This window comes from Rhipicephalus sanguineus, chromosome 5 (assembly GCF_013339695.2).
Source record: "Rhipicephalus sanguineus isolate Rsan-2018 chromosome 5, BIME_Rsan_1.4, whole genome shotgun sequence".
Classification (NCBI taxonomy): Eukaryota; Metazoa; Arthropoda; class Arachnida; order Ixodida; family Ixodidae; genus Rhipicephalus; species Rhipicephalus sanguineus.
In genome coordinates, this window is record NC_051180.1 from 148,111,061 (window position 1) to 148,137,902 (window position 26,842).

A 26,842-nucleotide genomic window follows, 5' to 3' on the forward strand; every position below is an offset into this window, starting at 1 on the left:
AAGTACTGCTGCAGGGTGTCGCTTCTCCAAGTAGCGCATGTTTCGGCGTCCACTTCCTTTGCCTCGCCGGATACCGTGCGGAATACGAGATTGTGCCGCTCCCTGAAACGATGAAACCATCCCTCGGAGGCGACAAAGTCTTCAATGTCCAAGCGCAGGGCGAAATCGGCTGCCTTGGCCATGATGATAGGGCTGCTCAATGCGATACTCTGGGCTCTCATTTCTTTAACCCAGATAATCAAAGCCAACTCCAGTTCCGGGAACTTCGCTGTCCTTAGCCTTTTTCGACTGGCGCCAAAATCCTCGGCTTCATAGGTGTTTTCAATGGCCGTCCTGTTGCGTATGTAGGTTGACAACGTGCTCGGAGGTTTGCCGTGCTTCCTCGCAATTTCGTATTTGCTCGAGTTCCCTTGGTCAACCTCTCGCAAAATTTCCACCTTCTCCTTGACAGTCTTCGCGCAGTAGTTTCCCCGCGGCATCTTGCAACTTCGATGCGGAATAAGACGGCTTGACGGCGTGAACGAACAACGTGCTCGAGGAACAAAGTGACGCTGCCGGGTGCGGCCTAGGACTGCTAGGACTACTCCGCCGACTCCTCAGCGTCCCGCGGGTCCCGCGTATACAAGTGGCGCCAGGCGCTGAGATAGCGGGAGGGCTACGGGAAAAAAAAAAAAAATTGCTCCCTGGATTTCGGAGGCCATACTTTGCTCGCCCTTTGCTCGGAGGCCACTTGAAGCTCGAAAAAACCAGTCGTGCCACCTATCGTTCGGCCGTAAAAGCTTCCACTAGTGTTTGACGATGATGACGCTCGGTGGCGCGCGCTTCGAATTATCCGTAGAGGCGGCAATTTCTGTTAGAATTAACCAATCGTTTTACACATGGTCTCCTATGCACAGCGGACCGGACTGCGGCGACCATTTCGAATTATCCAAAATTTCGAATTAATGAGGTGTGAATTAACGAGCTTTCACTGTATACCTGCTATCGTGGTGAAAAGGCCTAATGAAGCAACGTAAAGTATATGGGACATTATTTGTAGTTTTTTAACTGTTAAGTAATTATGACACAAACTGAAAGGAATTTCTTGGAAGTTGTTTTTTTTTGTCCACTTTAATGTTGGCTTAGATAGTTTCCAACAACGAAAACGAGCCCCTCGATGCATTCCCCTTAATTCATCGTGACAGGATAAGCACGAGAACTTTCATTTAGTAAAATGGGCAAAATGTGATGGCAGAGTGAGCCGAGTACCGTGATAGTGTTGGCCAAGGCCGGGAGGAGGAGTTCCAGTGACACCAACGTGGACTGGCCTGGCTGTTGCAGCGCTGGACACAGCCCTGGGTCCTGTCGGAATCTCGACCATGGGAGGCACAGCCTTGGGCACTGGAGCAGCAGCAGCAGCAGGAGGCAGCATAATACCCGGGGGGTGAGAAAACAGGGGCGCTTGCGCTTGGAAGCTCGGCACCTTAGGTCTGTGGTAAGGAAGAATCAACGTGCACTTAGCTGTCAATTGCCGAACTGTCAAGTTAGCAATATCCCACTCTCCCGCAACCAATCAGAAGGGGAGCCAACACACACGCAAATGAGACATCTGCTGATCGCTCTTAAGATATGAGATACAGAGTGCGCTACTATGGGCTACCATGCCAGCTCCCCACCTACCAGGAGTGGGGGCTCCTATCTCGCACACAGAAATGACGCTCAGGGTGATGTTATCGATTTGAACTTTATACGGATCATCACAGCGGCAAAAATGCACCTGGAGCGCCCACATAATCACTACTGCAATATGAATGTTGCAACGCAGAGGTGCAATGCAGCAAGCATTAGGGGTGTGTGAATAGTGAAATTTCACCTCGAATCGAATTCAAATCGAATAGTGCTGAATAGTGGCCAAAAATATCGCATAGTATATACGAAATGTGTACCGGCAATTGCAGCAAGGCAAAGGAAAAATCAGGAACGCAACGGCGTGACGACAGTTTGATTACGCACTTGTTCGAGGGTGGCTTTTGTCTCAGTTTTTATGGGCGCGCAAGCATGTTGATAGAAGAGCCGCCATTCCAGTCGGGAGCTCCCCTCCAAACCTTAACGACCAACAGAGAGGGGTACGGTAGCTAGTTTTTCCCCCATGGTCGCGCAATACGGCTCATTTGACAACGCTAATGTTATGTGCTCCGGGCCCACATATCTTCGGGCGCCCGTTCACAGAAGTGTTTTAACTGCGTGCCGAAACGATGGAAGTTTCTGAACGAGTGGTTCGGTGCGACAGTGACGACTGCCCAGTGTGAACAAATTTTTGCAAGGAAAGCCAATGACCGAGGGTTTCGCAGGCCAAAGTCAGGACGTTTCACGGCGCTTGCGGCATACGCGACCGAACTACGCAAGAAGTCCGTGCCTTCGTTTCGGCAACGAAGTTGTGAAGGGCTTGACAGTTTGCTCATTTGTTTTTCTACAAGCCGAAATGACAACCTCCTTTAAGATCAGCATGCGCTCCCTTTTGAACCAGGATGTCAGTGAAAGTTTTAGCGAAAGGCCTACTGTAACGACGTTAGCAATAGTTTTTGCCACCCCACCCTAACCAAGTTTCACCATTGGCCTTTGTCGCGTTGTAGATATTCGTCCTGTCGAATTATTCGAAACTTCGAATACCAGCTATTCAAAAATCGAATCGAATTATTCGATTAGGTACTATTCGATTCGAATTCGAAACTCGAATATTCGCACACCCCTAGCAAGCATACTTACACGAGATCACACACACAAAAAAAAGCGTATCAATTTGCAATTTGACTGGAAAATTCAAGATGAATGAATGTTATTGTGAATGCTTGACATAAAATGTAGCGACATTCGTAGGTTTCAGGAATGTGCGATATCATTAGCACAACTGAAATACTAAAACTACAATGACATGTGGTGATGTTTTTCCGTACATAAAAACGCGATTGAGCTGTTTCTGCCTTCAGTACTGCAGAAGTATTGTCGTGAGGCGCATGGGAGAGTGCATAGGGCGAGTGCACTCAACCAAGCAGCCGAGGATGGAAGGATGCGAAATAAACTAGAGTATCGTTCATTGGATGCCATGTATTACTGCACAGACTGCTCTAGCTGCATGCGCATCCTTTGAAAAAGTTGATTATACATTTGAACCCCTCAATAACGAAAGCCCTCAAGAACGAAATTCCCATGGCAACGAAATCAGGCGTACCCGTGGAATTTCCATAGATGTTAATGCATTTGCCCCCTCTCGACAGTGATGAGATTTTAAAAGCACTCCCACATTAATTAAAGTTTCAGGTAGTGATCAGCAACATTTTTTTCAACCCATGAGCTAGTTAGGAACCCAGAAGTTCAAAAATTGCAGCACTGCTCATTTGACAAGTCGGGCACATACGTTTCCGCCAACAAGCATCGGTGCAATCATTGCCGTTTACATTCGGTCGGATGATGATGATGATGATAGCAACAAGACTTCTTTCTTTTCGCTGAGAACACTAATGGCTTTGTTGGCAACTACATTGGCACATGAAGTATCAAATGACACCTACGAAACTGACATCATGCAGACCAGCATTCTACAGACTGGCTTACTGCTGCACGCTATCGACGCTATCATCGAAAGTGTGCACCGAGAATATGAGTGACAAGGAGAGTGAGGAAAGCAATTAAACGCAGGAAAGGCAAGTAATTCTGAGCGAAGTTCTTGGTGCTTTTGACATCATTCGCACTTTCCTCGAGCCCATGACGACAAAGATTTGCAAGGTTTTTTCAAGCTATGAGGCTCAAGCCCTCAAGCTCTTTCAAAGCAACGTGAAACAGAGCAAGATCAGCGACTTCTTTAAATAAATTTTGGTTACACAAAGTAATTGGTGTGCGTATTTTTTTACAAAATTTTCACGAGAACGAACAAAAATCGCTTCCCGGGCGGATTTCTTATTGAGGGGTTCGGCTGTATTTCAAAACATTTTACATCCATATTTATTACCTTGAGATTTGACTGCATTTGCAGAGTGCTTGACCCCCATGCTTGCCACATGTCACTTTTTTATGCGCAAGGGAGCATGTGGTATAACATTCTGACAACTTCAAAAATGATAACTCTGTCTTGATTAGCATCCGTATCTTGCCAGGAACCCTTACCTGGCTGCCATGGCGACGTCCGGCACTGGTGCGAACGCTGGCCTTGGGGCCTGTGGTCTTGGAAGAGGGAGAAGCGATGGCTTCGGCAGTGCCTACGTGTTTGAAAAAGTTTATTGTGACATCGCCGGATACCTCCACGTTTTTCCTCTGGCTCCAAAAATGCAAACACTAACAAGGAATGGGGCTAGTTGGTACAGCATTCTGTTTACTGTGCTATACTGTTACATAAAAACAATTGTGCCCTAGTGAAATTACTGGCATTTAAAACTTGCAAGTAGACCTATGCCACTGCTAAAAGTGACTGTGGGCGTACTCTCGTAAAAGAAATAAAGGGAAAACAAAAATATGCACTATAGGGTAATACATGCTTTGGGTGTTGGTTGACAGAAACCACTGCATGGTTATGCAAGTGAATTTTTAGTGCATTTTTTTGCTTTGCAGCAAAGTGGTTACATGAATGTAGAAACATACAAATAAAAGATTAGTTTGGGGATTGACGTGTGCAGTTGCCATTGGTTCCATGTCGGACCAATTTTTGTTGATGACGATTATAGTAGTCATCGGTCATTTTGTTTCGAAATCTCATGACTATATCCATCAGGGAGCGAAGGGGTTAAGAGAATGCAAAAGTACAACATATACTGCATAAGAGAGCTGCAGAATGAAGTTTGGTGAAAAACAAGCCCCTCCTGTCGAATAAGAACATTCCATTCATATTCGAAATCTCATATTTGCACAACTCTAGTTAATATACAGCAAAGAAAAAGATCGGTTAGGACACAGCAAGCCAGAAAACGCAAAAAATTTCCCCAACTTACAATTTCAAAATCCGGCTTGGCAGGAAGGTCTATCACCTCGAGGTCAGCCAGGGCTTGGCCTCTCTCAACTTTTCCGATGTGGTCTTGGACTTTTCGCTGTTAAAGAAGTCGCAAAAGCTCGTGTTGTACAACGAGCAGAAATCCTGGGACATAAAGCGCCAAGCATACCTCAAACTGCTCGTATTCCTTGGTCCACTCTATGATGTACAGGTCAGCCAGCCTCTCTTTTCGCGCCAACTCGGCTAGGCTGTTGGGATCCAGAGAGCTGAACAAAAAACAGGCAATGAATGGGCTGTGCGGACATTGATCTTTTTATCCAGTATTTCCCAGTTAACTACAGTGGAACTTCAGTGATACAATCACGGCTCGTACAAATTTCAAGGTGTTACCAATTTTTCTGTGGTCCCAGCCAAGGCCCATCGCCTGCAATGTAACAGAGTATGGTTGTTGCAAACGGGTCTTAACACCGCGACGTACGAGCAGGTGCTGCCTGTGCTGTCGCGGAAGACATGGCAATCACATGCGCGGCGTGCTGCCAGTCTGCCAGAAGAGGCCATCAACAGCGCGTTCTATTCTCCAAAATTGTGCGTGCGAATCTGGGAGGCCCTAATGCGCTTTTGTGTGCCTTCGCATTTAGATTACAGATGGCGTTCACATCATGCCTTTTTTTTTTTTCAACACATCAATGCGTGCTGCTGTGCTCGAGGCAGTGTCATAGTACTGTGTTTACACGTGCCTGCCACGTCGATGCAAGCCATGTCCTCCTATAGGCGCCGTGCAGTGGAGTTTCCCGACGCGACTGCAGTGCCAGAGTGCACAGCCTAACGGACAGAAAAAGCACAAGTGAGCCATGGCCGGAGAAGATGCGAACGCGACATGCGTGTCACTCCCACTCAATAACTACCCCCCCCCCCCTCTCCCCTTACCATAAGTAGCCACACCATGGCCGAAACATAAGGGAGACACTGGCGCGCGTTTCACATTCTTCGCGCCCCTAGCGGCTAATGTCAGCGACACTGGGATGCCCAATGAGAGCTATGTAGTGCCCCCTGGTCAGTAGACGAGGACCAAAGAGGAAGCGGATGGTCTTGGCGCGAAGGAGCTAAGCCTCACAATGTGAACATGCACGATTGTTGGGGACGCACACACCTGGCAACTCTCCAATTTGCTTGGGGGACTCCGAATTTTGAACAAACCTCCCAATTGTGCGGGCACCGCCATAAATCTTCCAAAAAACATCCCCAACACCACCGCGATATGGAAATAACAAAAGACAGCGGTTCTATAATTTTCTGGCCTTCATCTATCTCGTGCAAAACACTAAAGTCACTTTCGCCACAGTACTCTGTTGTCATGCGGAAAAGCATACTAAGATTAGGAAGGGGCTACTAGCTGTCACAGGTCACAACACACCTGGTTCCTCGATTACACACGCATGCACGCACCATATATTTACAAGTACAGGTGTGATCACTGACATGTGACTACTTTAATGGCAATTATTCACAGCTGTTCACGACACTGCTGCGGCCCTGAGAAACAATAAATAAAAACGTACGCCAGCTTTCTTTTGTCACATGCTAATTTTCCATGTTTTCTGGTGATAAGATTTCGGATACGAATGTTTCTAATGACCCCGCGAGATTCGTATCACCGAGATTTTACTCTACAACAACAACAACAAAAAAACTACAGTGTTATCCCATGTTCCCTAATGTGGTGTAGCCATGGATAATAACATAACGATCGCCATTGTGAAGTCTTGGAAAGTAATTGCGTTAATGCAGCCCTCTATATCGCTAATGTATTTCACTAAAACATTGCAGAAGGTTCAGTGAGACTGCACACATATGTTAGTAAAGAAACCCCCGAAAATGAAATAAGAATTTGCGCTGGACTGTCTCTTGGCGTGATGGTTATGCTCAATGCACACTATGAAAACATGAAAGACAAAAACAACAATAATACATTAAACATGCAAACTTGTCTTCAGGAAGCAAAGCAGCACTTATTTGATGACAGCGAAGGAGAGAGTCCCTGGCATGTATCTTTATTATAAAGAAAAGCAGTAGTGTTTCACAGTCCCTAGGTGTGCAGCAATAATACTTTTTTACCTTAAATAGGGCAGTAATTCTATCCCAGGTGACGTGACACAACACAGTTGCAATTGTGAACGATCTCCCCTTCACCCTGGTATCTGAGCTCACCTATTTCAATAATGCTATGCCCAAAGATGCTTCATTCAGAACAGCTATGGTGCAGTTTTGACAGAAAACAATGTGCTTACCTGCCAAGTTTGGAGAAACGGAATCCGGGAGATGTACTAAACGGGGGGGGGGGGGGGGGGGGGGGGGTGCTGCGATAGCATTATATGGATACTGTCAGCGGGATTTTGCGGTCGCCGCTGATCTGTACAGAGTCCAAACCGATAACATCGCTTACGCATCGTCTGTTTCACGCGCGTGTAAATGCGCGCTAGCACTAGGGATGAACGCGGTTGTAGCAGAGATGAAACGACCCAGGTGTCACCGTCGCGCGAAGGGCACATGCGATAACATCGCTCCGCGTGTGAGGCCTGTCGTCGCACTTGCTTAGCAGTTATTTCGTCGGGCAAGGGACCATAAGGCGCGCCGCTGAGACAGGGACGGTCGCAAGCGCTGGCGAACACGCTATCTCGGCAGACATCGGTAACGGCTACCCTTTTAAGTGCTAGGCTCTCCACTTAAAGCAGTAGTGACACAAATTTTTGAAGGCGAGATAACTTGTGGGATAGATTTGTGTGTACACAAACGCATCATCTACGAAATATTAACGGCTGATATAACCTATAACACATTTAGGATCGATTTTTAAATTGTACGCGAAACGTCCCACCTCGCGTCACCGTGACGCACGGGGCGCGCAATGCACTGGACGTGCGGGGCTAAACTGGATTTCCAGGAGATTTTCCTGTGATCCATACAACCGGGAGAAACATTCAAAATCCGGGAGTCTCCCGGGTAATCCGGGAGACTTGGCAGGTATGAATGTGCTTAGACGCTGCAGCACTGCAGTTTTCAATCTTGCCTACAGGCAACCAGGCCTCTATTCCTCAGCTGTCCAGGTATCGTATTCCACAGCTGTATCAAAGTAGCCATCGCTTGGCATAGCGCAGCATGACGTAGCATAGCACCTCCTACACACAGCTGTCTTGCACGCTATGGCCCAGAGTTAAACTACATCTGGGGCAACCAGGACGTCTTTTATCCCTTAGCAATAACAGCTGTCACTGATGAAGAACACTTAGATATCACTCATCCGTACATGCGTACAGTACAGAAATAATCAAACTATGGCGTTTAATGTCTTTAAGTGATGCGTCATAGATGACAAATGAGCTTTTTGGATTATAGTTGGCTTCCTGAGGCTGAGGATAGAACCGGCCATCTTGTGCTCAGTGTTACGGCACCATAGCAGCTGATCCATCACGACAATCGCATGCTTACCCACACATCGTCCACATTCATATTATGGCTCTGAATATCAAGCGAGAACTATGGTATAAAGCTATGAAATGCATGTTTTGTTCATTTTTTAGATAGCTACTGGAAGACATACCAACAAGGACAAGAACCATCAGCCACACCAAACAGGAATTGTGCTACTGCACAGCTACAAGTAATACAGTAGAACCCCGCTGTTACGTTCCTCACTGCTGCGTTTTCCCGGCTGTTATGTCGTTTTCCGCCGGTCCCGGCATAGCTCCCATAGGATACAATGTATTGGGAACCCCGCTGTTACGTCGTAACTGTCGGACCGTTCCCGTATGATACGTCGCGAAGTGCGCTCGGAGCCGACCGAGTGACTACCAAAGAGAGCGGCCATGGTGCATTTTCACGCAGTTTGGCCTCGTTTGACCGTAATATTAGCCGCATGAGAGGCGCAAGCAACAGAATCTTTCAATTGATGCAAACAAAAGCATGGCCTTCGAGATTCAAATTGCAAAGATGGCGTCTATGACGTAACTGCTCGCGAAAGCAAGGCCTTCGAGATTGGCATTTACTATTGACAAAAGCATAGCCTCTGAGATTTGTATTGCACAAACATGGCGTGTATGACGTAATTGCTTGCGAAAGCAAGGCCTTCGAGATTGGCATTCACTTCTGCCATCGCGTTGGCGTAGACTCATCATCATCGTTATTTGTCGGAGAACGGGAGGAGTTCGAGCTGGTTGGAGCTCGCGTGGTCGTGCGTGCGGTTCGCGGTCGGACTCGCCGCGCCGATCGCGATTGCGTGTGCTTAGTTCTTTCATGCCTACAGCTGTTGGTGTTTAAAAAATCACATACGTTGATTACATTTCTGTGGATGAGGCCGTCCTAAGCTCCGCGTTTCTATCCATCGACTAGATCGCGGCTGAGCGCGCCAATTTTCGTGCTGCTTGTAAGAATTGAAATAAAATTCTGTACCACTAAATATTTTGCCGTTTTTCCTGTTTTTCGGCTCTTACGTTTCCCGTCTCTTACGTTTATTTCCTACGGTCCCTTCAAAAACGTATCAGCGGGGTTCTACTGTACAAGACTCATAGAAGCGAGCGAAGTTGCCACCAATCATCTTACGTTTTCAAGCCTTCCATCTCTTTCAAGACCTTTTGCACGTGCTTCTTGGATCGGTCAAACCTTTCCAGGCCCCACTTGTGAGCAGTCTCCAATATGCGTACCTGAATTACAACAGAGTTAGACAAAGTATTAAGTATTCAAAGCAACATTTTCAGTATTGATGTAGATGCAAGTCGTATTGAAGTAGTTGCATGTACATACTGACCCCTCAAATTTTTTTTCCTAGAACACCTTCACATCATGTGAATGTATTGCCTGCACTGTCGTCCACCACTTATACACATGCCACAGGAACGACTGCTAATAGCACTTATGTCACCAATAATCTCCAGGATGGATACACTAACAATTTCTTTCTTAAACACACATTTCCATTTTTTTTTAACAACACACCATTTGCAGCAGTGGATGCTGGTATTTATATACTAACCGTAAGGTGACATGTTTCGTAGAGTTCATTAATTTTTATGCGAAAGCATTAGATCTGCTGCAACAGCAACATCACAGCCAGTTAAAGAGCACCTAATAACCTACCGTAAAATGCTGAGCAAGTGCCCCCCCCCCCCCCTCCCCAACCCTCCTCCCCTGCGGCCACTTTTTTTTTCAAGACAAGCATCGCTTGTGTAAAAAGAACCACAAGAATGAGAGTACACTGAATGCGTGTCTAATGTGGTTTATGAAATTCCGTTGTCATGTGGCCGGTCGTATATTGGTCATCGTTCACTGGGTGTGGCATATCTAATGCACCAGGTGGTTCGGAGGATGGTGCGCTGCATGCCAGGCTCTCCGGTGTCTGCTATGTACCACTGCAGGTCTATGCAGGTCGAGTACGTGGACTTAACTTTTGCGTCCAACTCTTGAGGAGTCGTTTGACGAGTTTGATAGTGACGGGGGGGAATAAACACAATAAATAAATAAAGCATTTCATCAGAAACATGGATGGGCATTTTTTATTTTTAGCGGCTCTCCCGCTGCCACCTTGAATTTTGGTCCGGGACCGAGCAAGCGCTCCTCTCCCAAATCTGGTCACATTATCCTTCACCGTCGGGGGGGCGCTTACTTGGCATCTTACGGTATCCTTTGATTTACTTTGATGGCAAACTCAGCAGAACAATACAAACAAACCTCAATATAATGAAGTTGACAACACCTCCAATTCATTAAATCGAAACTTTGCCGTATTGAAATCTGACCTTGTATGCATACTGATTTCTTTTGACGTAGATAGGGCTGTACAAAAGATTGAACCAGAGAACCAGTGACCACGACCTGATGCCACGGCAGCAAATCCTTTTCAAAGTGTCTATACATCATGTGTAAAACCGAAAGAGGCAAAGAGGCACAGGCCCAATGTCTTGTGGAAGCGAAGCTAGAGTGACCACTCTGTCACTGTGGCTTGCCATCAAAAGATGTGCAAGCTAGAGTGGTGAGATGCTGACAGTATGCTCACTGAACCAAACCAATTACTCTTCTCAGCCTAATGAACACCACACCGAAAAGTGCCGCACGGAAAAAATCAAAAGAGCTTTGGTCTAAAATCATCTGAAAGGAAAGTGACAATCTCAATCATGGCACCTTAGTTCATAGTACAGTCAAATCCCGCTACAACGAAATTGACGGGACGCGCGAAAAAGTTCGTTGTCGCGGAATTTCGTTGCAGCGAAATTTCATCTATAAACCACAAAAGTTAGGAAGATCTGATGATCATGACTCGTCATTTGGTCCCAGCAAGCGCATGCATTGTCCTTTGCATTTAACTGTCGCTAACTCGGACGCACTTGGCTGCACACCGTGTGAATGTATTTTCTCGCGTATAATACGCACAAAATATACAGAAAAGTTGGCGCTAAACTTGGGGTGCGGGTTATACGCGAACTTCGTTGCGCAAGTTGGCTTCACGGCAACGCAATGAAGGCGGCTTTGCGTCAATAGGCGAGTTATACACGTGGGTTATACAAAGCGTGCCGAGTGCGTAGCGCCGCGAAGGAGCGTGCCAAAGTTCGGTAGAGGCCAAGTGAAAACGAAGTGCCGAAGCTCTGCACTACCACAGTCATAAGCGAGAGAAAGGAAAGTCGAAACGCTTCGTGCCGTTTTACGACTTTGTTGCCTTTAATCTTTCTTCCGGTGTGTTGGCTGCGTACTTCAGCATATTCGCTATCGATAATCGCGACGATAGCGACCGCGGTCTCTGCCGCGGTTTTCTGCGCAGCGCTTCCGGCAAACGGTAGCGACGATATTAGTTCCGTTTTCAATCTGTGCGCGCTGGCCGTGCGTGTGCCTTCAGAACTGCGTTGTTGCTATCTGTGATCGCGTCTACCGTGGTTTTGGCCACAGCATTGCATTGAGTCGGTGCGCGTACGTTCGATGGATGCGCGCGTACTTTCGTGGTCGCCCGTGATCACGTCGACACGACCGCATTTGTATTCACAGCGGTTGCGGCAAAATGCAGTTACACTTGGACTAGGTGCGCGCTGGCGGCGCGTGCGCTTTCAAAACGCCATGAATGTCATTCACGATCGCAGGGCTTGTGACGACGAGCAGCAGTTTTGTATTGAGTGCTACGTCAAAACAATGGCGGGAGTCATCAACGATTCTTCCGCGGCCCGCACACGCATCAAACCCGCCGGCAGCATCATGGCGGATGGACGATCTGTCGCCGAGCATCTCAATGGCAAAAAATTTACCGGGATGTGCGTGAGGTGGCAGAAAGCATGTCTCCGATGAAGACACGGGTCTTGCGATGCGGCCGCACGGCTCTGGCAACGAAAAATGGTCGAGTTTCTAGCGGAATTTCGCGGCAGTCCTAGGCAAGCTCCTTTTCCTTATGTGGTGGCACTTGCGAAAACTTCGTTCAAGCGGAAATATCCAGAAAAAGTATTCGTTGTGACGAGACATTTTTCGCATTGTTTTCTATGGGCGGCTGACGGGGAATCGAAAATTATTCGTTGTGGCGGAAATTTCGTTGTAGCGGTATTCGTTATAGTGGGATTCGACTGTAGCTGTGTTTACTGCATTGTGGCGAAGCGCACACATACCCAAAGAATCGAGCTAGACCAAGTATGGCATCATCAATTTGTTTGCTGCTATGCAGTGGTTCAACAGATGTCTTCAGTGTTTTAGCATGAAACACCCACATAATTTTATGGAGTTAGTAGAGGTGTGGCAGGTAATCGTGAGCAGCTCCAAAACAATTGGTGCTGCAATGCACTCATTAAAGAAAAAAAAAAGCTTTCATTTGCAGTCAAAGCACTTGTTCTGATCGTTTTACGCGAGAATTTGTCCTATTCATCAAAACAACCACAATACCTAAATTCGTCAAAGGGATTACGGACAGCAGGCTCTGATATTCTGAAACATGCGGCAATCTCCTTTTTCTTGCCAATCGAGATCACTTGCATAATAGCGAGAGGGCACTGAGTTTGGTGCTACAGCCTTGTACTAACCACTGCCGAAGAAGATGCCGCTCCACTTTGGTGGATGCTTTTATCCCAGCACTATTTTAAAAATGCATTTGCAAAAACAGCGTACGACTCAACCATATGACCACTGTCACGAAGAGAAGTTTCGATGCATTGCCTTAGTCATCCTCTGCGGCAACTACAAAACTTTCACAAGGGTTCTTAAGGTGGGCTAGTTGGTTCAGAGCATTGTGGCATAACAGCACAGAAAACGTGAACAGGACAGCGTTGTGTATTGCCTGTTCACTGTCCCCTTTTTTGTGCTGTTCTGCCACAATACAACGTTTTGTTATATTGAAATAGTTGATAAGCATGTTTCATTATATTGAGGTATAGAATTCATGGTGTTCCGTGAACATGATGTAAAACCTTAAATACTTGATTACATCGAGGTGTAAATATACCAAGAAGAAAATATACTATCATAAAAAGCAGACAACAATTAATGTTGGCTGCATGAAGGCTAAGGTGCATGTGATGGTACAAGAGGTTACCTTTCTAAGGTAAGGACGAAGTGCTGAAGCTGAAGCAGTCTCCCCTAATCAATGTCAGCCGGAAGTAGCGCAATTTTTTTTGTACTGGTTTACAAGAGAGAGAACTGAATTTTAGCAGTTACTACACAAACTTACCTCTGCACGCTTTGCCCTTTCCAAAGCATTGTCAGATGCCTCTTCAAGGACCCGGCACGTTTCTTCCAGGTCATCACTTCTAGACCTGAAAAGACAGTGACGGTCGGCAACAGTACGGAAAAGCACTTTCGCAAGTCTTCAAAGGACATTCAATTCAATGCAAGGAAGGTGCAGCTGCAACTTACTTCAACTTCGCAAACTCCGTGATAGTCTTGTCCAGTGTTTCTTTCATGTTGTCCTCATTCCTAAGGACAAGAAGTAATAAACTATTAGGATAATGTTACTAACCCACACACCATTAACTCAGATCTGTGCAGCGAAAATTTGTGCCACAAACTGCCAGTACTGCACCACACAATGCATTTTTCTCTAACTGAAATTTTCAATTTTCGTAATGTGCTTGAACTTCAGAACATTTTCGAACCATCTAATGAAGCACTGTATGATCAAAAATGTCTAATCCTGAGAGTGTTACACTACCAGGGGCACAAAATGATGCAAGATACAGTCGAACACGGATATATCGAACTCGAAGGGGATCGCGAATTAGTTCGATATATGAAAAATTCGATATAAAAAAATACAGGCAACAAGACCTGACCAGTGGTGGACGATCACCTACAATCGGCGCATTCGAGAATGACAATTCCACACACACGATTCAACAGAATGTTTTATTTGCGCGCAAAAAAAAAAAAAAAAATTGCTTATCTTGGCCTGCTTCTTAGTCTTCGAAATTAAGTTGAAGACGCTGGCCTTGATCTTATCGAGGCTGTCCAGGTGCGACAGCCCGGTTCACTCCATGTAGCCGCAAAAACGGCGAATCGAGCCGAACGCTGCCGCCACTTTAGCGGCGGAGTACGTGCGTGTAGCTGCCACTTCGTCCAGACGAACTTCGTCGCCACTTGAGCTGTCGGCCTGGGCATCCTGGGTCCCTGCGACAGCAGCTACAATGTACTCGTCAGCGAGGCTCGCAACAGCCTGAACATTGCAGTTCGCTTCCTCAAAATCGTCCGCAGACACTTCGGGTGGAACGGCAGCTGGGAAGGCGGACGACAACTCGTGAAATGCGTCCTCTATGCACTTGTCGTCGCCGTCTTCACTGGTTTCCGCAAGTTCCGCCGTCACGAAGCCTGCCTTCAGGAAGCAGTTGGCCACTGTGTCCGTCTTCACGTCTCGCCAGGCCCAGTCACCATTTGAATGGCACTAAGCAGGTCAACCTTCAGCCCACCTTGAAGGACTTGATGCCCTGGTCGAGCAGTTGCAGCTTCGCTGTTGTGTTGGCCAGCAGAAACTTCAGCTCAATGTTTTTGAGCTCGCAGGGGAGCACGCACGCAAAAGAGGAATGCGGTGGTATGCGACAACTCACGGAAGTGAACTCCGCCAACAAAGCGCTCGCGATCAGTCGCGATGGCGGCGATGGCTACACGGGCGCCCGGGCTACCTGCGAGGGCAGCAGTGTCACGAGGCTGTTAAATTAACAAGCTCTCGCGTAGGTTCGTATAAGCAAACCTGGATGACACAACCATCATCGAGGGAAGGAGAAACGAGACCATTTGCGCCCAGAAGAAAAAAACAACATTCAGTATATTTGAACAAACAGAAAAAGAGCGAAATTGATAGAAAAGGGAACAAAACATGCAAGAGATAGACAAGGTTAACAGTACTATGAAACGCTTAATGGTAATAGTGCCTAAATGTTTTAAGTTCGGAAGGAAAAGACTGTTCACCGTTCCATACACGTAGCCCCACAGAAGAGACGCAGTAGTGTAGTCGGCGATGCTGGAAGGTGCGGCTGGGACGCTCTCAGGCTGGGCTTTGATGAAGGCACCGCTCAGAGGGACAGTGGCGTCGGGCGAATCGCGGTCAGCAACTTTTCGGCGTTCATCCACCGACGCTTGGAGAGGGAGCAGGAGACGTAGGGGTGCCTGGCCAACGCCAGACGTTGAAGAACCTTGGGTTTGTGTCCAGGTGGGAGCCCGCAGCGGCCTCGACGCAGGAACCTGCCGGCCGCCACTCCCGCGCCCTGGCCACGTTCTTCTCATGGCCACGTCTCAGCCCCGTCTGCTCGCTCTTCCGTTTACACCCGTGGCTCTCTTCTTCTCACTAGCGTGGAAGATCCTCATTGGACAAATTGGTCTTGCGTAACTTCACGCGCCCTGTTTGCACGTCGTCGTCTTTGATTTGCCGCCCCGAGAACTCGCGTCCGCACATTCAGTCGTCGTCTGTTTTTTTTTTTTTTGCGCCGGTGCACTCGCGCACTTTTCAAGACGCGCACTTCACTCATAACAAGCAGCGATGTACGAAAGGCGCGAGGTGTGGTTGGCTGAGCAAATACGGAAGGGGTGAGCTGCGGTTGGCTGATCAAAACTCACAAACAGCAACAAAAAAAAGAGAAAGAAAATGCGAAACGAGCAGGCCGCCGCCTCCTTCGTTCCTGCTCTCCGAGCCGACGGTAACACTGAGAGCGTAGGAGAAAGAGTGATTTAAAAAAAAAAAAAAAAAAAAACGCCGTTCCACAAGTTGGAGAACGCGCCGAATAGGAGTACAGTCCGAGCCCTCTCACTCTCACGTTTCTCAAGCGTTTCGGGTGTCGGCTGAGGTGCGGTGCCGTGAAGGTCGCGGGGGCTCAGCGAGTGCCGAAATGCGCCTTCCAGCTCGCGTGTCGTTCGATATATCTGATGGCGGGTAAAAATACCGTTCGATATAGACGTGCGAATTTCTATACTTTTACAAAGGATTTTCAAGGGAATAATTTACGAGCTTGATATAGCCGAAAATTCGATATATGTGGGTTCGATATATCCGTGTTCGACTGTAGTAACTACCTGCTTGTGTACCACCTGATGAGCGCCCAGTATGAGGCAAAGAAAGCTTTCGAATCCCAGTGTAACGACATACCTGCTGGTCTTGAGAAGCTTGTTCTCCTCCTTGAGCTTCACTCGTTCCTGTTGCAACCTCTTGATCTCAGCGTCAGAATCCAGTTTACTCTTCTTCGCGTTCTGTCTCGAGGTCTAAAGTGAAACGGGCCAAAATAAAGTCAAGCTGAGTGCCATCATTCGTGCAGTTCCTTAAATGTGCCAATGGGAATGGCAAATTTGGTCAAAACGTTCAATTTTTCAATTTATTTTTTTGCAATCCTCAGACCATCTTTCGCACCATGGTGAAATATTAGAACAAAATAAGCAGTAGAAGTTGAGAAAAAAGCACTTTACTAGCGTGTTTTCATCAAAACCTATCAGAAAACTGGGCTTTAGAAAATGCAAATATCGCAGCTTTCCATTGGCACCGTACCACCATCTTAGCACCATCGTCAAGATTGAAGCGCAAAGAAGCCACAATGCTGCATTTCTCCAACGAAAGATAAAACCAGTTCCCTTCGAAGTTATATTTTCTTAGCTTTGAGCTCTATTTTCTTTGCACTCCGTTTTCTCACCTTTCATTTTTTGTGCGGTTACTGTCAGTCATCCCTGTGGCATTTCACAACCAAAAAAAGTAGGCTTGTGCGAATAGTACATTTTTAGGCTCGAAGCGAATTCAATAGTATATACCGTATTTACTCGATTCTACCGCGCCCTCGATTGTAACGCGCACCCGTTTTCCGCGACCAAAAAAAAAAGTAATACATAGATAGTAACGCGCACCCATTTTTCGTGAGAGAAAAGAACATAAGTCCGTAGGAGTCAAGCTTCGCACATTTAGAAGAACAAGTATTTGGGTTTTAAAGAACCGAAGTTTCAAAAAAGTAAAACACAAAGTCAAAAAGCGGGCCCTGCTGCTAAAACTGTCACCACTACGGCGGCGATACGAGTCGCGTAATGGATCAGTCCTCGTCGCTGTCGGACAGCTCCTTGTCGCTGTCAACACTCTTCGATTTCGGGAAACCGGCCCTGCTTTGGTCCACTGAAACCTTTTCATGAAGCTTTGCTGTAAAAAATCTTCTGCTTCTGTTTGCGCCAGTCTCGCACGCACGTTTCGGGAACTCCGAACTATATCCGAACGACCGGGATGCGGCCCGATTTCCGTCCGTCTCTCTGCACATGTAATAACTGTTCTTTTAAATGTGGCATCGTGGTACACTCGTCGAGTATTTGGAGTCGGCACTTCCATGCCGTCGATGCGAACGCAGAACGGGATGACAATCTCCTCGGCACACGTACGAACTGAAAAAATGGCAGAAATGGCCAAGGCGCGTAGGAGGCGGCCATTTTGAAATGTCGATGGCAATACGATAACAGAGTTTCTTTTTTTCTTTTCGGTACTCGATTCTAACGCTCATGCGATTTTTGGACTCGTTTTTTCGGAAAAAAGGTGTGCGTTAGATTCGAGTAAATACGGTATCACATATTATCAAGAAAAATGAGCATATTTGTCATGACCCAACTAACCTGCACAAAATTTTGTTTAAAGTGAAACAAGGCTAGTTAACTCGGTTTTTATTGCACAAAAGCAGCTGAGGCTATGCTGCACCTGTGACAAGGTGTTGAGTAATGAACAGTGAAATGACGCAAACAAGGCATGTGCAAATGTCATTCGTTTTGGTTCAAAGGAAGTGGAAGCGACTTTGAATAGTAGCATGATTTGGCTTTCGGTAGAATGCAAGTGATCGTGCATCAGTCCTTAAGTAGGGACTGATGCACGTTCTTCCACAAAGGAAGACCGAAGGAGACTTCGTACTCGGCGGGTAGGGGTTCCCTACATTCATCTGTTTACGCATCGCTTGAAGAAAGTGGGCAAGAAATGCGGTGCCGATGTGCACTGCACTGCACCGGGTAAGCTGATGCGGCTGTGCCCTGCTGTGAATGAGAATAGAAGGCAAGGATGCGCAAAAAACCACACTGCCAGGTTCGTTTCCTGTGTTGAAGGCGTCATCTACAGTATCCCTTTGTGTTGCAAAAAATGTTACATGGGACAGACTGGGTGCTGTTTGAATGACCGGCTAAGAGAGCATTAAACAGCGGTTTCATCGCATGCCGCAGGGGGGCCACTTCGCTGATCACTGTAAGCGGTGTGGGTGCGCCCCAGCATTTGGTGCAACTCGGGTGTTGGGAAGGGGTCATGACCACATACGACGCGAGATCTGTGAGCCCATGTATATACACAGGGAGGCAGATAGGTGTGTAAGTGTGCCCTCAATTGCCCCAACGAAAAAGGAGATTGGCCTCTTGGAAGGGAGCGTGTGCAACGCGTAGCTCGGCAAGTGCAGCTTGCTTTGACGGCCGAATGGTGATGTTACTATAGGTTTAGATGTTTTTTCACTTTATGTGTCACGTGCCCAAAGTAAAATTTTCAGTTTAAGTCCAGCGGTCGTCCTGTGTGCTTTCTCTGTCCTTGTTTTGTTCCGCTCTATTATGTATTTAAGTCAAGACCAACTAGCCCAAATTTCAGCTTTGACTGTTACACGGATTTGTCTAAACTTCATTCTTTCAGCTCAGTTTGGCTCCGCGTCGCCTGCATCTGCTTTGTCACAAAACGAAGCTCAGCAAAAGTCGGCAGTTCCACTCCACCACTTTAGCCTCTTCAGTAATGCTACCGAGGACTTCTGATTTGGAGCAATTTTTGGAGCAGCAAAATTTCCGTTTTGGAGCACTTTGGAGCAGCAAAATTTTCATCTTGGAGCACTTTGGAGCAGATAATTTTGCATGTGGGAGCACTTTGGAGCAGCGAATTTTACATCCTGCAGTGCAATACAGAAGCATACTGCATTAACATTCAAGCACCTGAGTATTACTATGGGGCTCTTATGAAGGCTAGAAATATTTAGAGTCATTGCAAATTTCATGGAAAAAATCATCTCAGGAGAACAGGCGTGCGCACAGGGAGGGGGGGGGGGGGGGCAGGGGGGGCGGCCGCACCCCCCCTAATCACCTAAGAGGGGGGGGGGCGCAAAATCTGCCCCGTACATTGACCCTTGCGATAGCAATTATATGGACACTCTCGGCGGATTTTTGCCCCGTCGCCGTTGCCATAATTTTCCGTATAAAGTCCAAATTAATAACATCACCACCCTTATTCTAGCCGCGGGTAAAAGCTCGCGAGCGCTGGCGATGAACGCGGCTGAAGCGGAGATTAAACTAGCCGGCCGTCTGTCTCCGCCGCACGGACAGCGCATGAGATAACATCTTCCCACGTGTAACATGGCGTAGCCGCTTCACTGTGGGCCGTTAGCGACGGGCCGGCTACTGACAGCTGCGCATTTGCGGCTGCTCCGACCAGGAGATATGATTTTACTAATGAGATGACATTTTAAAAAAAGCAAGCAAAAAATTCGAATTGGAACCCTAGCGCCTGAGCTCGAAAGGGCAGGACCTTTTAAGGGGGTATTTACCGCAGAGTGATTACAAACTCGGACGTGCTGGCGGAAGGAATTACGAAAAAGCTGTTCTGGATGAAGATCCATGGATAAAGTATATCTGAGGAAAAGTGTCAACGCGTTTCCACCGTTCGCGTGCTCTTCCATAAACGCGAAGCAAGGAAAATTCGATATTGTCCCATATATCTACTGCGAGCGATCACAGATTTCATTCCGCGATGTCCAGAAACAGAAGTGACAGACATTTTAGCGGCACTCATGTATTTATTACTGAACATTGCTTTCCTTACGTGCCGTGCGACGCTTGAAACGAGCTATCAGCAGCGTTTCTGTAACAGACGACGTCCGCCGATGAATCGCCGTCGCACTTTCTCGCTACCGTAGGCCTAGACGTCACGAGCCTCTGCGGAGAGCGCGTTTTGCTGTCGAGCCTACTTGCAGAACAGAAGCTGCGTCGGCACCGTGCATGGCATCGTGGCTTACTCGGAACGCACGCGCTAGCGCTAATTATTCAGCGGAATAATTCTTGGTCCATGATTGCGACTTTATTGGCAGCCCCAAGATCGAGCTGCACATGTTCTGACGCGCCGGCGGTGCGATTGCTGGTGATAGACGCCCCCAAACCCGAGACTTTGGCGCAGTTTGGCGCAAATTTCGTCGATATTATCAGGATGGCGCAGGAGTGGAATCACTGCCTCTTTAGGCTCACCAATTCAAATCTGGTCACGAAGTTCACAACGGTCTATTCTTTTATCCGAAACAAACGCCACCAAAACACAGCAATAAACAAAGCCACAAGTGTGTTCGAAGCCGTAAGCACAAAGATTAGTAGAGCTGTGCGAATAGCAAAATTTTGAGTGCGAAGCGAATTCGAATAATAAAATGTGAGTGCGAATCGAATCGAATATTTCTAGGATATTTCTCGAATACTTCGAAGCAAAACTGAAGAAAAACAGTTGGAGAAGATTCCTAAGCATATTCTTATGAGATAGCAACATGAAATTGCTTCTTTTTGCTAGGGGATGCGCTGGCAAGGTGGTGTTTCAAAGTTGTCTTATCAAGAATGAGGCGGTGCAGAGGCTGAATTGTATTTATTGACATGATTTGGTGCAACCAAAATGTTGCCGACAACACTTTACACGTGATAGGCAAAGATGTCATTTCCTCAGCCTCTCCTCCTCTCTCAACTTCTGTGGAAGCCCAACTGATGTGGCGGACAAGGCTCTGCCCCCTTCAAGTCCGGAGTTACAAATTTGCCTCATCGATATATAAGAACATCTGAAATTTTGGATGCTAGAAAGCTTCGGCTTCCGATTTTTCGGACTTCCTGCCCAAATTTCAGGTCCAAAAAGAGCATTAACTGAGCCCCCACCTCTGCTGCATCTTTCATGTTGGAACCAGCATTTTCTTGAGTAATACATTTGTGACCATAGCTGAGCTAGAAAGGCAGCTTTGCCGCAATACGGGGGTGTGATGAGGTGAAGCATACTGAAAATCTAGGGACCACTTCCAATTAGACGTTGACTATGTCTTTGCCAAGTTCGACCGCAACGGAGCTTGAAAGGCAGCTTTGCCGCAATACGAGTGTAATGAAGTGAAGCATATTGAAAATCTTAAGGGGTTACTTTCAATCGGAGGTTGACTGTATTTGTTTTTGGGAAGTTCGAATAGTAAAATTCCAGTGCAAATCGAATCGAATAGCAAAAACACTATTCGAAAAATATTCGAAATTTCGAATATTGGCACACCCCTAAAGATTAGGCAAATCCGTGTACTACCCCTCATTCCCATGGTGGCTGAACAATCACAGCACCAGAGTTCCCGCTAGGTAATTGTAGGAAACTATGCACGTGACATCCCAATATGTGACGCCATGATGACATCACTAGTTATGACGATCTATGACGTGATGATGACGCTATCACATGATTATTTTTTGCATCAGTCGATTGACGCCGCTGACGGTCAATTCTCAAATTGATGAAGCATCTAAGGCTTTCGCATTAATATTGCGTATTGAACGTTAACAACCTGGCCTTAGTTACCAAACTGTCCTCCACCATGTCACCTCTGTGCCGTGCGCAAAACGGCTTCGCTTATCATCCACTTCCCAGAGTGGAAGGGTCCTCAAATTTAAAAAGAATTGTTTATTGTGATAGCAATTATACGGACACTCTCGACGGGTTTTGCAGTCGCCATAATTTTCCATATAAAGTCCGAATTGGGAACGTCATCACGCGCATTCTAGCCGTAGGTAAAAGGTTGCACAGTTTGGAGCAAATGTCGTTGATATTATCAGGATGGCGCAGTAAATACAATTTGGTGCATTTTGGCGCAGTCGTGGAATCACCACAAGTATAACACACAAAATATCCAGAAAATCTGGGGCTAAACTCGAAGTGTGGGTCAACCGCGATTTGGGTGCGCAAGTTGGCTTCACGGCATGCCTTCATGGTAATGCAAGGAAGGCGGCTTTGCGTCAGTACGCGGGTATCTTTTTTCTTTCGCCAGCGGTTTGTAGTGGGGGATGCCAGTCATATGCAGAAAATATGATATTCAGACTACCTTTGGTGCAGACAGTGCTGCGAACGAGCGTGCCTAAGTTTTGCCAGAGGCCAACTGAAAACCAAGTGCCGAAGCACCGCACTACCATAGTCGCAAGCGAACAACAGGAAAGCCAAAATACTTAGTGCCGTTTTACGACCTTATTCCGCTGCATTAGCTGCATACCTTTGGAGCTTCTTCGCTATCAATCGCAGGCAAACAGTAGTTCCGTTCTCAGTCTGCGCGCTGGCCGTGCGCGTGCCTTCAGAACTATGTTGTTCCTATCAGTGATCGCATCTATTGCAGTTTTGTCTGCAGCATTTGTGCTGTGACCATCTGGCTGGACGGTCGCATCATGTTTCCCGTTCTGGTGACTTTAGCCGCGCTCCGCGGATTGTCCGAATTAACCAGGTTGCGGCCAAATGTGACTGCACTGGAGTTCGATGCCATTAAACAATGCATACGCTGGCCGGGACCAACTAGGGAGCACGTCCGAATTCGTTGTTTTCTTGACACTTTTGATAATTTGGCATTTGGTTGATTTGGATATTTTTTCTGGTCCCCTGAAATCTGAAATAACAAGCTTTTACTGTGCCAAGCAAATACTTCTATAACAAACTGCTACTGACACACACTATTGTTAGCATTCGAAAGGCTGATCCTTTGAAGAAAGGAAAACTGGAAATGTTTTTCAGACTTGCCTGCAGTTCCTTGTTCAGGTCCTCTATTTTTTCCTTGTACTTGCTGGTTTCGAGGGTGTGCTTGCTGGCCATCTGCACGTTGTAATCCAGAGCACTCTCCAGCTGCTCCTTGATCCGAGCATTCTCGCATGCGAGCTGCTCGCATTTTTCGAGCAGGGAATCCCGTTCCTCCAAGTACTCTATGGACTGCAATGTGAAAACACAGAGATGCCACGCAAAGCACACATATGCAGATGCCGGCAATGTTACAATTATAGCGATGTTGATGGTAGAACTGTATACCTTTGTCACACAGAAAATGAAATCTCGTTTTCCCCGCGAGATGTCATTCGAAAATGATAACTGTGACCCTACTCTTCTGTGACAAGACTTCGAAGGGGAAAAACACTAACAAAGCCAGCATTGGGGCAGCACTGCCCTTAAATTTTTCTTCTAAAATTGATAGATTTTAATGAAATTTGCTGGGCTTACGAATATTTGCGTGCCAATTTCAAACATGCAATTATTTTTCTGGTACAAGATGTACTTTTTTTTAAACATTGCACATTTTTATGTGCTCTTTGGGAGTGAGATTTTTCCTAGCCTGAGGAAGTTACAAAGTAAAAACCAGCATATCACGGTAATGTGAAATGAGAACTGTATGCAATAAAAAAAAAAGAACGAATGTTCCAAACCAATTTGAACTAAAAGTTATGGTATCCTGAACACTCCCACACAAGCTAAGAGATGTCAAGCTGGGTTTTCGCTCTCGTGCATGAGACACCATGCTTGTTATTACAGTAAAATCCTGAGCAAGCGCCCCCTTCCCCTATTCGGGAAACTTGAAATATGTGCCAATTACCAAGCAAGCCCCCCGGTCCCCCTAATCCTGGCATTTTTTTTTTTGAGCCAGTTCTCTCAACAGATTCCTGCAGCAGCGGTTCCCAGGAACTACAGTTCTGAGAGTCTATAGATATGTGCATAATTTCTTAGTACTTCTACAGTGTTGTGCCTCTGGGCTGCATTCTGAGTTGTCAGAAACTGTCAGGTATTTAAAGAATGTCTTTCCTCCCTTGTCACAACACAAACTTTCACGCGAGGATTCACCCTGCTTCAGTAAAAACAGTAAATGGATGCTTAGAATAACAGAGAGCTGAGCTAGTTGGTAAGTATTCATTCTAAAAAGACAGGGCGTGCCAACACGGACACAAGAAAGAAGTCGGGACACCACTTGTGGTGTCCCGACTTCTTTCCTGTGTCTGTGTTAGCACGCCCTGTCTTTTTAGAATAAATGGATGCGTATTCAATAAAGCATTTCATTGGAAGCACTTCTTAGTGATTCTTCCGTCCCCATCTTGAATTTTGGTCTGTGACTGAGCAAGGGCCCCCCCTCAGATTGCCTTTCACCGTGGGAAGGTGGGGGGGTGGGGGGGGTGGCTTGCTTGGGATTTTACGGCAAATTTATTAGCCAACACATGCTTATCGCAACATTAAGGGCCAATCAATACAAGAAGCTTACTGTTTGTACTTATCTCATGCAAATACCATCACTATCAACGCTTCGCATTTCATGTGAAACAGACTTTTTTTTTTGCTGTTGAAGAGAAAAACAAACAGCTAATCCACACACCTGTTGGACTTGGACGCCAATGTCCTGCACTCCAGTCTTGTTGCACAGCTTGCAATGCTCCAGGCTGCAGTTTATCATAGCCAATGTCCTTGGGGACAGTGGACCGTGGAAGGAATTCACAGCCAGAACGAGAGACTCGGCCCGCTGCTTTGGCGGCAGCGCAACCAGAAGTTTCTGGACCACCACCTCGCGGCCTGTGTCGGTGCGCGTTGCTGGTGCGGATGCCACTTTTTTTTCAACCATAGAACTCGGCGGTTGCGCATCGCCACTCTGTGAACCTGTGGCCAGGGCATCAAGGGGCAGTTCGAAGGCTTTGGCATTGGGATTGAGGTTGCACGTGGCAATGGCTTTCATTAACAATGCACTGGGGTTGGGTGTAGTGTCGCCGCTAGCAACGCTCGCTGAAGGGGTAGAAGCGGCTTGGCCCATTGTTTCAATGTACCTAGACGAGTCATATTCGTTGGAGTCTTCCTCATCGCATTCATCCTCCTCATCGCTCTCCTCACACTCGTCTTCTTCCTGAAAAATACCAGTCGTGTTAAGAGGCTGAACACCACGTGCTGCACCTATTCACAGGCTTCTGTAAACCAAATGTAATGAACGGTAATTTCTAGACAGTGAGTTAGACGGTGATATAAAGATTTTTTTTCTCTTTGTATACATAAAACATGTCTCATTAATACGAACTTTGAGAAATTTTCTAGAAGCTTGCATGCCAATAGTGTCAGACAAATGTTTTACATAAAATTATCACAGAACCTAGAGGACACAAGCTTCGCCTGTAAGAGTGCAATATTGCCACGGCAAACCACCATCGCTCAGCACAACGCAGGCGTTGCAAACCAAGCGAAACGCTCAAGGCATCGTTACGACAGATGAAGCCAGCCGCAGTCCGCCGGCCGGTCCTGCATACGCACGAGCTCCGAGCGAGTGGCCAACGCGCGTGTGGAAAAGAAAGACGACGATCGAAGAGGTGGCTCGCGAGAACTATGGACTCTCGGTTCTTTTTACTGAACTGCTGTGATTCTTTTTGCTTTGGGCACAAGTTCGCCCTTAATAAATAGTGTAAATAGCAAGGCCTTGTATTGAGCTTTGTTACATTTCTGGTGGAGGTGCTGGGTAGATGATTCCGAGCCCCACACTAGCAAGAGAGCGCAGCCCAAGCCCTGACCAACCAGAAGCCGTGGAGCTTACACTGGTGCACCAACGGGCCAGCCGCCGTGTTCGACGTGATTCCCCAGAATTCGGACCTCTTACCTTTGCGTCAAGGGTACCGGCAACGGCAACAAGCAAAACTGCCACCATGACCAGCCAGGTTACACCGGCACAGCTCATCGTAAGCCAACCTGTCGTACCAAAGGTATTCCACGGCGACTCGTTCGAGGACGCCGAAGCCTGGTTGGACCATTTCGAGAGAGTGGCTAATATAAACCAATGGAACGAAGAACGCAAGCTGCGCAACGTCTACATTGCTTTAGAAGACTCTGCGCGAGTGTGGTACGCAAACCACGAGGCATCCCTAACGTCCTGGGAAGAGTTTCGGCGGCAGCTGTTGTGTACGTTCGGTAACAGCGATCGCCGGGAAAAGGCAGAAGCAGCTCTTCGTACACGGAATCAACGCACAAACGAGAGTGTTGCGATGTACATAGAAGACATGTGCCGCCTGTTCAAGCGAGCTGATCCCAGCATGACGGAAGACAAGAAGGTGCGCCATCTCATGCATGGGGTAAAGCAAGAACTGTTCGCGGGACTCGTCCGCAATCCGCCGCGCACTGTTGCAGAGTTTCGGTCGGAAGCAACAACCATCGAAACGACACTGCAGCAAAGAGCCCGGCAGTACAATCGCGACGTAGCCTGTACATCGGCAGGTGTCTACTTGGCAGGCGTTGCGGATAATCTAGATACCCTGCGGGAGCTCGTCCGGTCTGTAGTCAGGGAGGAACTACGGAAGCTGCAGTCACCCGATGTCTCACCGGAGCTGTCTATTGCTGATGTAGTCCAAGAAGAAATTAGGCAGGTGATGCGCGAGCCGCAG

General features: G+C 47.1%; 1 protein-coding gene across 1 annotated transcript in view; it reads right to left on the bottom strand.

The window, feature by feature from the left end:
• LOC119394339 (E3 ubiquitin-protein ligase TTC3) overlaps positions 1-26,842 on the bottom strand; it is a 167,003-nt gene that overhangs the window by 21,310 nt on the left and 118,851 nt on the right. The window contains exons 28-37 of the mRNA XM_049416060.1: positions 24,808-25,326; positions 23,199-23,384; positions 16,542-16,654; positions 13,826-13,885; positions 13,641-13,725; positions 9,554-9,654; positions 5,127-5,223; positions 4,959-5,054; positions 4,141-4,232; positions 1,249-1,469 (exon numbers count right to left, since the gene is read on the bottom strand). Coding sequence (XP_049272017.1) covers positions 1,249-1,469; positions 4,141-4,232; positions 4,959-5,054; positions 5,127-5,223; positions 9,554-9,654; positions 13,641-13,725; positions 13,826-13,885; positions 16,542-16,654; positions 23,199-23,384; positions 24,808-25,326 — 1,570 coding nt within the window. The remainder of the gene's footprint in view (positions 1-1,248; positions 1,470-4,140; positions 4,233-4,958; positions 5,055-5,126; positions 5,224-9,553; positions 9,655-13,640; positions 13,726-13,825; positions 13,886-16,541; positions 16,655-23,198; positions 23,385-24,807; positions 25,327-26,842) is intronic.